Below are 13,912 nucleotides of genomic sequence, written 5' to 3'. Positions count from 1 at the left end.
TTTTAAAAAAAAAAAAAAAAAGGAAAAGTGAGGTTTTAGAGTTTTAGCCATTACTGAGCATTTTGTATGATACTTTTTAAAGTCTGCATGAAATCATGCGCTGCGTATAATAGTCCTGTGTGCTGAAAGCCACTAATGCTTATTAGGAGAAAAAAAAAATACCATATTTTTCAGAGTATAAGGTGCACCTTAGTTTTTGGGGAGGAAAATAAGAAAAAAGCTGATTGGTAGGTGGATCGGCCTCCCGAAATACCCCCAATCAGCTGTTCCCGGAGGTGAATTTTAGCAACAGGTTCCTTGGTTATGAGCTCTGTGCCTTGCTTTCTTTTGCCTTTTTTTCTGCCTCTGAAACCTCTGAAACTCTGTTTCAGAAAAAACTTCGTTTTCTGCTTCTGAAAGCCTCCAAAACAGCTTCAGAAAAAAGCCTCTGAAGCTCTGTTTGGGGGCTTCTTTTCTGAAGTTCTGTTTGGAGGCTTCTTTTCTGAAGCTCCGTTTGGGGGCTTTTTTTCCTGAAGCTCTGTTTGGGGCTTTTTTTCCTGAAGCTCTGTTTGGGGGCTTTTTTTTTCTGAAGTTCTGTTTGGGGCTTTTTTTCCTGAAGCTCCGTTTGGGGGCTTTTTTTTCTGAAGCTCCGTTTGGGGCTTTTTTTCCTGAAGCTGTTTGGGGGCTTTTTTTTTCTGAAGTTCTGTTTGGGGGCTTCTTTTCTGAAGCTCCGTTTGGGGGCTTTTTTTTCTGAAGCTCTGTTTGGGGGCTTCTTTTCTGAAGCTCCGTTTGGGGGCTTTTTTTTCTGAAGCTCTGTTTGGGGGCTTTTTTTTTCTGAAGCTCTGTTTGGGGGCTTCTTTTCTGAAGCTCTGTTTGGGGGCTTTTTTTTTCTGAAGCTCTGTTTGGGGGCTTCTTTTCTGAAGCTTCGTTTCTGATGCTTTTTTCAGCCTCTGAAACCTCGTTTGAGAAGCTGGGTGGGGCTACATTCAGAGTATAAAATGCACCCAGATTTTCACCCTTTTTTTGGGGGAAAAGGTGCATTTTATACTCCGAAAAATACGGTACGTTCCATGTAGTTTGTCAAAAAGAAAAATCAGATATCTATACTGCAAAGGAAAGCAGCAATAGCAATCGGGAGGGGGGGGGTAAATTGACTCCCTCCCTTGAGAGGAAAATCTGGAATAATTACTTACTTATCTCTAAGAACAATGCCTTCGATGCACGCTCCAAACAACAACACACAGCTGAAATCTGTGAGGTGCAAATCAAGGTTAAGGAAGCCAGAATTTTTATGCAATTAATACCTACGTTTGTAGCAACTGGGCATAAATATTCCTCTTATCTTCTGCAAAAATAGTCCAGACTCTGCCAGTACAATTTTACTTTGCAAATTGTAAAATAGCAATGATCAGGACAGCACAAAAGTCATCTTGATAATTTGTAAGAGGATGCCATTCTTCCTCTTGTCACACTCTTCTTAACAGCATTTGGTAATGGGTTGAAATTAAATATATTGGGAGAAATTAAATACTCTATAGCATTTAAGGGTTAATTACATACATATTCATAGCACATAGTAATGAGAATGTCATTTCTCTGCTTCAGCATATCAACAACATTTAAGTCATTGCATCTGGAGAACATGTAGGTCCTTCAAGTCAACTCTAGCATCTCAAGAATCGACCACAGTTCCACAACTATTTGACACACAAAAGCCAACGTAATACTTAACAGCACATCATTGTTGTGTTTACACAATACATGGATAAAAACATGATGCTTTTGTTGGCCTAACGTAGCAGGTGAAATAATGCAGAAAACATTTTCCAGATCATATTTGAGATAGTTACTTAATACCAGGTGGACTTCTTTTTTTGTTGTGTCCCTGTCTACCTTCTAAACACCGCCAAATGTGACTTCAATAGACTGAGATCACAAAAAAAGGGACTTGTTCATATGTTTTGTGCAGAAGGAAGAGATTGAGAAAGGGAAAAATAAGTGCAATAACCCTGATGGGTGCTTAACACTTCTGTTTTTATATCTTTGAGAAGGGCAAGAAATACCTTGGAGGTACAAGAACAGGTAAATGAAAAGCACACCTACAACCAGCAGGAATACTATCCTTTATTTCAAGGGAACCAGAGGGCCTCTGGAGCCCGGGGAGGCCGTTTTCGCCCTCCCGGAGGCTCAAGGAAAGCCTCTGGAGCCCGGGGAGGACAAAAATGCCCTCCCCCCAGCCATGGTGCAAGAAGCCGGCTAGGCCACCCCCACCATGGCCACGCCCACCCAGCAACTGGGCAAAGAACCCCTTGCTAAAATTTTTGAAGCCCACCCCTGGTTAGATAGTCTGACCAATTACTAACTATTAGTTAAATATTCTGACCCCCAAAATGAAGCTTCTGAAGTACTAAAACCATAGCATGTACATTCCTATGTTTAAAGGATACAGACAAGAGAGGTGGTGGCGATAGCAAGAATGGTTCCCACTGGAATAGATCTTTGAGCATCCTTGAGGTCTCCTGATCGGTTGGAACCGGCCATGATGCCTTAAAAGGAAAACAAAAAGGCAGATAGTACTGATACTTCCAAAAAAAAAAACCCCAAAAAAACCCACAACACACCAAAAATACTCCCAGAGACTTTGTATCTTCTCACCAGTCACAGAGGGGAAGAAGATGCCAACAAGGACAGTGAAGGAAGTCGCAATGTCTGCATACACATACAAGTGGAGGTTGTTCTTATTTCCAGCTACGTCAGCAGAAGGACAGCCCGCTCTTTCCAGGATCTCGCCTTTCTCCAAGTAATTACCCCAGACATTATCTAGGGTGGTGGAAACAAGAGCAATTGGGAATAAATGGAGAGAAAAAACCCCAACTTGCTAGGTTTACTAAACACTAAGCAAAGCTTCTACATGCAGGTTGGTCTTCTTGGTTGTCCAGAAATGGGAAAATTCTTTACCAAACAGAATAGCTAACAACTCATAGATTCCATACTTGAAACCATTAAAAATTTGACAAGTCACAATGGGAGAAAAGGCAATCAAGGTAGCTGTCAATACAACAGGAAGTTCCTCTCACTATGTATACCGTATTTTTCGGAGTATAAGACGCACCTTAGTTTTTGGGGAGGAAAATAAGAAAAAAAGCTGATTGGCAGATGGATCGGACCGCAATCAGCTGTTCCCAGAGGTGAATTTTAGCAATAGGTTCCTTGATTGTGAACTCTGTGCCTTGCTTTTTTTTTTTCTGCCTCTGAAACTTCTGAAACTGTTTCAGAAAATACTTTTTTTCTTGCCTCTGAAAGCCTCCGAAACAGAGCTTCAGAAAAAAAAGGCTCCGAAGCTCTGTTTGGGGGCTTTTTTTCTGAAGCTTTGTTTCTGATGCTTTTTTCAGCCTCTGAAACCTCCGTTTGAGAAGCTGGGCGGGGCTACATTCGGAGTATAAGATGCACCCAGATTTTCACCCTCTTTTTTGGGGAAAAAAGGTGTGTCTTATACTCTGAAAAATACGGTACATCAGAGATCTGATGAACGCATCAGACAGGCTGTTCCTCCCACTATGTATACATCAGGGAACTTCAAACTTGGGTCGTATGAAAACCAAAACATCTCAAAAGTATGAGATGGCTCAGCCCTTAACTGACCATCATTTTACAAGGTTTCGGACTGGAGATTTTCCTAACCCTAGAAGGAGATGCCAGATGTGGGATGTTGGGTCCTTCAGCCCACAAACCACAGAGTCCTTGAAGAACAGTCTCTTTCCTTCAAAGATAAAGAGAATGGTTCTGTGTTGTTGTTGTTTTAAGCATTCAGCTGTGACAGACTGTTGGCAACTTTATAGACAAGTGGCCTCCATGCTCTCCTGTCATTCCTAGCTTCTTTCAGTTGTTGGATGCTCATCTTTGTAACAGTTTTGACGTTATCAGGCCAACGTATTTCTTGGCATGCCCCTTCTTCTTGTTCCACTAACCAGTCCTAGCACCACTGCCTTCTCTGATGACTTTGGTTCTAAATAAAGGACTGGTTTAATCAGGAAAACAGATCAACCTCATCTCCTGTCCTATTTAATTCAATGAACTGTAATCGGTGTTTCTCAACCTCGGCAACTTTAAGATGTGTGAACTCCAGCTCCCAGAATTCCCCAACCAGTCATGCCAGCTGAAGAATTCTGGGAGCTAAAGTCCAGACACCTTAAAGCAGTGATGGGATTCAGCCGGTTCGGGCAAACCGGTAGTTAAATTGCTGGCTGGCCCCGCCCCTCACCACCCCACCCCTTCCAGGAGTCCCCACACGCCCCATTTTGGCTCCCAGGTAAGTGCAGGGAGGCTTACTAGGCCCAAAACATGGTATGGGGTGTGTGGCGTGGGCCCCCCCATGGCCCATTTTTGCTCCCAGGGGGGTGCAGGAGGCTAAGTGCTGCCTGTCACATCCCCTGGCCACGCCCACCATGGCCACGCCCACCCAGCTGGTCATTAGGGCAGAGAACCAGTTGTTAAAATTATCCGAATCCCACCACTGCCTTAAAGTTGCCACGGTTGAGAAATAGTGGTGTACACCAACTGGCAGGATCTCTCCAAAGCTTCAGACTCAATTTCCCCCCTCACCCCCCCCCATACAGCTGCCACAGATCCTCCATAAAGGTCTCGTCCATGGGAATGGATGATATGCAAACCCTGACGTGTTCACCAATGCTCTTACTTCCTCATCCCCAAAGTTACGCCATGGTGTTAAGATTACCTTTCAAAATGCCACTTGCCGCTCCCGGGATACCGACAATCTCGGTCACGTTATTTAAATGAAAATATTCATCGCAGTGGCTGGAGGTTGTGTTGTAACCCGGGCAAAAGAGGTTGGTGAGATTGGTGGGCACCGTCACATTGTTGACCACCGTCGTTTTGGCACAAACATCAAACTGGTCCCTTGAAAGAGTCCGATTGCCTAGCATGCAGACCCTAGGAAAAAAAGGACATCAATGTTTTCACCATGTGAAGGCTTGCACATTTCTATTCTAAGAAAAATATCCCCCCACTACCAGTGGTGAAATCCAATTTTTTTTACTACCGGTTCTGTGGGTGTGGCGTGGCTTGATGAGCGTGGCTTGGTTGCATGGCAGGGGAAGGATACTGCAAAATCCACATTCCCTCCCCACTCCTGGGGGAAGGATATTGCAGAATCTCCTTTCCCACCCCCACTCTGGGGCCAGCCAGAGGTCGTATTTGCTGGTTCTCCAAACTGCTCAAAATTTCTGCTACTGGTTCTCTGAACTGCTCAAAATTTCCGCTACCGGTTCTCTGAACTGCTCAAAATTTCCACTACCGGTTCTCCAAACTGCTCAAAATTTCCGCTACCGGTTCTCCAAACTGCTCAAAATTTCCGCTACCAGTTGTTTGAACTGCTCAAAATTTCCGCTACCGGTTCTCCGAACTGCTCAAAATTTCCGCCACCGGTTCTCCAGAACCTGTCAGAACCTGCTGGATTTCACCACTGCCCACTACCCCAGCTTTTCTCAAAAAGCTGCCAAAAATGGCTCAATAAAAATATGCAAGGATGTGTCTTTATATCTAATCTTATTAGACCTCCTTTTGATAAACACCACAAAGGCAGCAGGAATAAGTCTAAATCCAGCCTCTGACTTTCCAAAATAAGCAGCTGGGCATGTAAAACTGAGGGTGAAAACATCAACATTTGCTGATCTATGAAAAGAAACTTTTCTCTTAGCGCTTAGCTAAATTTATCCCCTTAATCAGTTTTCAGAGGAAGATTCCAAGTTCTAATATTAGCAATGAGGGTTGGGAAAAAAAACCCTTCTACCCTTTTTTCTTTTACAAGTTGCATTCTTTTCGATTAAAATAACCAATTTTGGTTTAGGAATTCAAACATTTTTTTCTATTCCAACCCATCTGAAAGTTATTTATTTATTTATTTTTACATTTGTATACCGCCCTTCTCCCTGAGGACTCAGGGCGGTGAACAGCCAAGTAAAAGGATAAACTACAAACATTAAAATACAATTAAAAAGATATATATAAATTTGGCCCCATGATTAAAAACAATAACAAACAATTAAAAACATTTTTAAAAGTGTTAGGCCAGCCTGGCTTGCTGGAAAAAGAAGGTTTTAAGGGCACGGCGGAAGGCACCGACGTCTTGGATTCTCCTTATCTCTGGGGACATATTAACTTGGATATATAAATACAACGATATATATTATCTGGTCAGCACTTCCTTACTCTCCTACTGTGTTTCCCCAAAAATAAGACCCTGCCTTATATTTTTTTGAACCCCGAAATAAGCTCTTGGCCTTATTTTCGGGGAGGTCTTATTATTTTGGGGCGCGTGGAGCAAGACGGGGCTCCTCTCGCCATCTTACCTGATTTCCAGCTCTGACTCCTTAACCCTAACCAGAGGAAATGGCGGGGACTGGCTGTGCATGTGTTTAAATATTTTCGGGGAGGGCTTATTTTGGGGTGGGAGGGGCTTATTTTAGCGCATTCGCTCAAAAGCCTGATTGGGTTTATTATCAGGGGATGTCTTATTTTTGGGGAAACAGGGTACCATCGGGCAGGAGATATAGAAGCATAGCCAGCCAAACGAAGAGGCTGAAAAATAGCTTTTATCTGTGGGCCATCAGACTTCTGAACGCAATGTAACACCACAATAAGGTTTAAGAGCCTTGGTAGTACAGTGGTTTAATGCACCCTGTTATTAACACAGCTGCCTGCAATTTCTGCAGGTTCGAATCTTACCAGGCTCAAGGTTGACTCAGCCTTCCATCCTTTCTAAGGTAGGTTAAATGAGGACCCAGTTTGTGGGGGCAATAAGTATGAAGGCTATTGCTTAACGCATTGTAAGCCGCCCTGAGTCTCCGGAGAAGGGCGGCATATAAATCAAATTAAAATAATAATAATAATAATAATATGATAGGCTTGCTGGGCCAGCGCTACATGCAACATGATCATACCGGTGTAATATAATATAATGTGATAAACATATACTGTATGTATATGGGAATGTGTGCTAATTATTACTTATTTGGGTTTAGGGATTTCTTTTTCTTTCATTTATTGAGTTATTGAGATGTATTCTGTGTTTCAGGGGGAGGGAGAGGCTGCACCAATTAAATTTCATTGTACACATGTTGTGCATTGACAATAAAGGTTTGATTTGATTTGATTAAGAGGAGGAAATATAAAGATTAAACAAACCACAGACTCTATTTTGCATTCTTCTACCAGAGCACAAAACAACACTGAACATTTGTTATATGTGAGAACTTAAACAATCAAAACAAAGAGAAAACAACTGCAAATATTGGACCTTTTCTCCGTCCTTACTTTCTGTGTTAAAATTGCTTGACTGTATTATGATAAAACACACGGCGTACATTATCTGTATATTTATTTATATCCTGTATAAATGCCACTGTAAATAAATAAATAAATAAATAAATAAATAAATAAATAAATAAATAAATAAATAAATAAAATGCACAAATAATGAAAGACTCCTTTTCAGCCGTACTGCTTCTACATTTCACCCTGAGAAACCGTTTCTAAGCAGATGCCTTAATAATCTGGAAAGTTTCCAAGATTCAGAATCTTTATTGCTTTTACTTTCACAAAGTGGACTCCCGGAAATAATTCTGTATTCATTTAGTGCAAGAAAAACGAAGTCCAGTGACATCTCAGTTTTCTAAAAGAAACCACCGGGCCACTAATGACAAAAGCAAACCCATCAAAGGACTCCAAAATAATGAATATATTTAGTAGGGAGTGGAATTCCATCGATAAGGTTCATTGTTAGGAGCTTCTGCCGTTAGAGATAGTCCTCGACTTATGACCGCAGTTGACCCCAACTTTTCCAGTTCTTAAGTGAATTTTGCCCAATTTAATGACCTTCCTTGTCACAGTTGTTGAGGGAATCGCTACAGTTGTTAAGTTAGTAACACGGTTGTAAAATGAATCTGGACTCCTCCTTGACTTTGCTTGTCAGAAGGTCGCAAAAGAGAATCCCATGAGCCCGGGACACTGCAACCGTCATAAATATGAGTCAGTAGCCAAGCACCTGGATTTTGATCACGTGACCATGGGAATGCTGCAACGGTTGTAAATGTGAAAAATGATCATGTGTCACTTTCTTCAGTGCCACTATAACCTATATATGAGGACCCGGTTTGTGGGGGCAATAAGCTGACTTTGTATAAAATATACAAAAGTATGAAGGCTATTGCTTAACGCATTGTAAGCCGCCCTGAGTCTTCGGAGAAGGGCGGCATATAAAAATAAATAAAAATGAAAAAAAAAATAAAAAAAAAAATAAAAAAAAAAACTTGAATGGTCACTAAATGAATGGTAATGAGGACTACTTCATTAACATCCAACTTGCCAGACGCAAGCCACCAGAACAGCTCTGAGAATGGGTCAAACAGGGTTCTTTATTGTTGATAACCAGTTTACAAGAATTCGTCATGTAATTCTTCCCTCGGGGAAATTAGATATTGACCTCAAAGGTCTCCTCCCTCAATGGACTCTAAGATGGAATATCTTTTAACCTTCCCATCATGGCCTCTTCTCCTTCCTCCCTGGGTTCTTTCAGGCACCACTTGTGGATAGTCTCGAATAGAAGCTTTATTGTTAGTCACCTACAGTAGTGGCCAAAATTGTGGAAACCTTTTGGGACAAGTGTATTTCCTAAAACTAGCTAATAACACCACTTTTTTTGGGGGGGGAGTAGTACCCTAAAATAAGAGCCTTGGGGGAGTAGTACCCTAAAATAAGTAGTACCTTAAAATAAGAGCCTTGGTAGTACAGGGGTTTAAGGCACCCTGTTATTAAGCTTATTAAGACCAGCTGCCTGCAATTACTGCAGGGTTCGAATCTCGCCAAGGCTCAAGGTTGACTCAGCCTTCCATCCTTTCTAAGGTAGGTGAAATGAGGACCCAGTTTATGGGGGCAATAAGCTGACTTTGTATAAATATACAAAAGGATGAAGGCTATTGCTGAGCACATTGTAAGCCGCCCTGAGTCTTCGGAGAAGGGCGGCATATAAATCAAATTTAAAAAAAAAAAATTATATATCAATGGAAAGATAATTTAATCAAGAATGTAATGCCATAACTTTTATGAAGGATTTGCTATTAGAATAGCAGTGACAGTATAAAGAAGAAAAGTGAAACACATAGAAAAAATGAGATATAAAAAAATGATCACCATAGAAAAAACAAGATATGCAAAAATTATCACCATGTCAGTTAATACTTAGTTGGGTAACCTTTAGCATTAATTACGGCCTTACAACGTCTTCCCATGGAGTGAACCAAGTCTTTTAGTTCTGCAGCTGTTCTCATGTGAAACCAAGATTGAATGACTGCTTCTATTAACTGGGTTTTACTGCTGGGTCGCTTCTTGTTAGGATATGGTTTGAGCCTAACAAGTTGTCCAGGCAATATATGTGTTCTGTGACTTTAATATGAATATGTATTGTGTTACTTTAAAGTTTTCCTGCTGATTCATTGTAATGCTGAGTCATGCTACACTCTGCTGGTTGGTAACACAACAACAATATCCTTAACACTTCTGACTCACAAGTTTCTTCAGTCGGCTCCATAGATTTTCAATTGGGTTAAGGTCTGGGCTATTCCCAGGCCATTCCAGCAGTGGAATAGGATTATCTTGAAACGCCCCCAAAAAGTGGTGCTATTAGCCATCAAACCTCAGAAATACACTTTCCCCAAAAAGTTTCCACAATTTTGGCCACTATTATATATTGCAAGAACCTTGCCAGACGGACAGCATTCCCTGGGGAATAGTCAGATAAGACCTTTCAAGGATTCTAATTCTTCAGGTCTGTTCTACTTTCTGCAGTGCAAGGACTCTAAGCTCAGTTCCCTCTTAACACCTCCCTCCAAGCGAGCTAGAGATTTTACCACACACAACTGGCATTATAAATTGACCTCCCCAAGTACTTCTACTTACGGGAAAAAAGGTGGACTGAAGATGGATTTAATTGACCCAGCATAGATGGATAAGATGGAAATGATGACACAAGCCAAAAAGAGTGAAGCAAACTTGTTCACATATTTTACACCCACAAAGACTACAAGAGCCATGAAGGTGAGAAATAAGGTCCCATAGACTCGCATGTTATTCAGTGTGGCACTGGAAGTATCATGGACCCCAGTTGAATGGAAAATGGCGGCCTGGGGAGCAATATATGTCTGAAAGAGTAAGAACATGACTTTAGTGTTGGCAACAAAAACAAGCTGTCCAAGACACACACTGGGAAGTCGAGAGGTGCACAACATCCAGAAGTAAATCAGACACCACAGCCCTCCCCTCCAATTAGGCCGGCCACCGGATTATTTGAGATTGAAGCTTCCAGAATTTCAACCAAGACGACTTCTGAACCATGCTGGACCTGGGAAATACAGTGCTCCTCAATCTCAGTAGATTTAATGTGTGTGGACTTCAGCTCCCAGAATTCCCCAGCCAAAATTGCTGTGGTTGAGAAACACTGTCCTAAATTATCTGAAAAGCTACTGCTAAGGGAATTCTGCAATGGAGATGCCTTTACATAATCAATAGGGTTTCAATTTTTTTTACTACTGGTTCTGTGGGTGTGGCTTGGTGGGCATGGCATGGCATGGTGGGCATGGCATGGTGGGTGTGGCAGAGGAAGGATACTGTAAAATCTCCATTCCCACCCCATGCCAGAAGAAGGATACTGTAAAATCTCCATTCCCTCCTCAATCCAGGGGAAAGTTACTACAAAATCTCCATTTCCTCCCGATCAGCTGGGACTTGGGAAGCAGAGAATAGATGGGGGCGGGGCCAGTCAGAATTTTTACTATTGATTCTCCGAACTACTCAAAATTTCCGCTACCGGTTCTTCAGAACTGGTCAGAACCTGCTGAAACCCACCTCTGCAATAGACCCTTTAAAGGAGAAGATATGTTATAGAATTCCATGCTTACTTCTTAAACATGGATTAAAATCCCATGCTACCTGAACTGGGATTAAGTCCCATTCAGTTCAGGGGGTCTTACTTCTCAATAAAATGACATGATATCATCATCATCATTATCATTATCAACACTTACAATGTACCTATATTTTTCTAAGGGTGGGACATTAAGAGGCAAGAAACTACAATTTATTTTAAAATCTAATAGATATGATATAAAAGAAAGCAGGAAGGAAATTATTGCAAGAGGTTTTTCAATTCTGGTGGAGGACAAAACAGCCATTGGATTTCTATATTTTAAGGGTTTTTTGTTTTTGTTTTTTTACTGCCACTAAATCCTATGATCAAAGCAAGAAGGCAAAAATCTGCTTCCTGCTTGCTTCTCCTCGCTGGCCTCAGATCTGCCCTGCAAAAATCTAAAAGACATAATAATTATTATAGAAAAATAATGGTTGTAAAATACAAAATGATATATATGAAATGGAAATGGAAGATAGGTTTAATTAAATGTAAAATGATAATTTGAAATTATTTAAGGGATTTAAGTAGCAGATGAAATGGAAATTTAAATGAAAGAGAAAGAGAATAAGATGTTTTTACTTAAAAAAAACGCAGAAAACAAAACTGAAGAAATATATTATTAAAAGGGGAAAATGATTAATACGGAAATAAGAGATGATAATCTGGTCCACTTTTAGAAAAAAATGGTTATTTAGAAATAACTGTGAAATATGAAAATGATGGTGTGTAAATTAAAGGGTTTCAATAGAATAATATATGTTATTATTGAAAAATATATGTCAGGGAGAACTGAAACCAAAACAAGAACTAGAGAGTCAAGGGATTGAGATAGATTGGTATACAAGACTGCAAATACAATCAAGATATGAAGCAGATCATAGACAATTTGGCTTTAACTTGGGGAAATCAGAATTGGATGAAATATTGACAGGAACAGATGAAAAAATGATTAAGAAATTATATATTTCGGATTAGACTAGAAGATGAAGAAGTAAAAGAAACAATGATAGCATGGGCAAAGAATTTTGGATACACTATAGAACTGGAGAAATGGCAACAACTTTGGGAAACAAACTATAAATTAACAATGGCAACAGCTTATAAAGAAAATTTGTAGAAGATGTTTTATAGATGGCATATGCCACCAGAAAGATTAGCTAAGATGTTTAAAGATAATTCAGCTAAGTGTTGGAAATGTCACCATTTGCCGGGATCATATTATCATATGTGGTTGTGTAAAGAAGCAAAACATTATTGGGTGAAAATACAGGCATGGTTAGAGGGAATGTTGCAGCAACATATAGAGTTAAAACCAGAGATATTCTTATTGGGAATTTTACCGGAGAATTATAGTAAAGAAGATATATATATGATTATTCATATAATAAAAGCAGCTAGAATTGTATTTGCACAAAACTGGAAAGCAGATAAAATCCCGTTGGAAGGAGAAATTATAAAGAAAATTTTAGAATGTGCAGAAATGAATAGATTAACATTGAGAATAAAAGATAAAGAGGACTCAATATATTTCAGGACATGGGATAAATTTTACGAATGGTTAGAAAGGAAATATGAATAAGGATATAGAGATAAAATAGATAGGGAAAAAATGGGAGAAAATAATCAGAAAAATAGAAATCCGGATGATGCCTAGTAAAAGGAGAAAGGGGGGGGGTTAAAAGGGAAAAAGTGAGATTATTATAAAAATGTATACAAATGGTGAAATAGAAATAAATATTAATCAAATAAGAACTTGAAATGAGAATGGAGATAAATAGAAAATTGGGGCTGCTCAAATACTATTCTAGATTGAACTGAAAAGGGAAACAACAAGAGAGAGGGGAAGGAGTAGAGAGAGAGGAAGGGAAAAGAGAGGAGAGGAGAGGGAGAGAAAGAAGAAAGGGAAAAGGAGAGGAAGAAAAGGGAGGGGAAAAAGGAGTAGAAGAGAAGGCTAGAAGGGGGGAAGAAGAGAGGAGTGGGGGAAGGGAAGGGGAAGTAGGAAAGAGAAGAAGAGGAAGAACGAAGAAAGTAGGAGGAGAAAGAGGAAGGAAGAGAAGGGGAGGAGAAGAAGAAAGGTTGGAGTAAAGGTAAAGGGTAAAAGAGCAGCCCCGAAAAAGTAAAAATTAAAAATGAAAGTTAAAAGATAAGATGAATGAAAAATGATGTATAAATGACTGTACATGTAAATGTGTTTATGAGAAATAAAAATAAAAACTTTTTTGGAAAAAAAAAAGAAAAATATATGTGAAAGGAAGAAATTAAAGGAGATTAAATTTAGGAGGTTAGGGTGGATGGTAATGTTGATTATATATTAAATATAAAATAGAGATGAAAAAGGGAAAAATAGAAAAAAATATAATGGCAGAAATTGAATTATAAAAATTAAATTTGGGGAAAATAAGCTGTATGAATTTTGACTCGGTCAATACTCTATTCAGAAAAAATGTATGTTTGTTTGCCTTTAAAAATTTTAAAAAATTACAAAAAAAATATATGATGGGAGGTGGAATCTTAACAAAAAGTAAAGAATTATCAGTGGCTTATCCTTGCTATCTGAACACCACCAAGAAGAAGCATGTAAGGCCAAATACCGTTTTTGAAGTTGTAAGAAAATAGGTGCTTCAATTAGCCGAAGCAATAATGGAACAATCTCAACGAATCTCTCTGCATGTTCATTGGTAATTCCAATACATTGTGACTTCTCTGGCAATATATTTTTGACTACTTACGAGTAGGATCTCAATGGCACCCAGGATGTACATGGCACCTGCAAATGTTGTTCCCAAGTAGAAACACAGTCCCACAGCACCTCCAAATTCAGGACCCAGTGATCTTGAAATCATGAAGTAGGAACCACCAGCTACCGCACAAAAAACAAGCAAAAGTGAAAAGTTTTATTTAAGCAAATAAATTAAACAAATATCCAACATGAGGATGCTCACCAGGAGATGG

The 13,912-nt window shown here is 39.7% G+C and overlaps 1 protein-coding gene across 1 annotated transcript in view; it reads right to left on the bottom strand.

The window, feature by feature from the left end:
- The window catches only part of SLC12A4 (solute carrier family 12 member 4), a 79,790-nt gene that overhangs the window by 26,550 nt on the left and 39,328 nt on the right, over window positions 1-13,912 (bottom strand). Inside the window, exons 6-11 of the mRNA XM_070953168.1 lie at window positions 13,690-13,820; window positions 9,952-10,193; window positions 4,715-4,929; window positions 2,635-2,799; window positions 2,427-2,525; window positions 1,173-1,230 (exon numbers count right to left, since the gene is read on the bottom strand). Of these exons, the coding sequence (XP_070809269.1) occupies window positions 1,173-1,230; window positions 2,427-2,525; window positions 2,635-2,799; window positions 4,715-4,929; window positions 9,952-10,193; window positions 13,690-13,820 (910 nt within the window). The remainder of the gene's footprint in view (window positions 1-1,172; window positions 1,231-2,426; window positions 2,526-2,634; window positions 2,800-4,714; window positions 4,930-9,951; window positions 10,194-13,689; window positions 13,821-13,912) is intronic.

This window comes from Pituophis catenifer, unplaced genomic scaffold, assembly GCF_029215685.1.
Source record: "Pituophis catenifer annectens isolate HBS135680 unplaced genomic scaffold, rPitCat1.0.hap2 SCAF_13, whole genome shotgun sequence".
Lineage (NCBI taxonomy): Eukaryota > Metazoa > Chordata > Lepidosauria > Squamata > Colubridae > Pituophis > Pituophis catenifer.
This window is presented reverse-complemented; position numbering and strand designations above follow the sequence as displayed.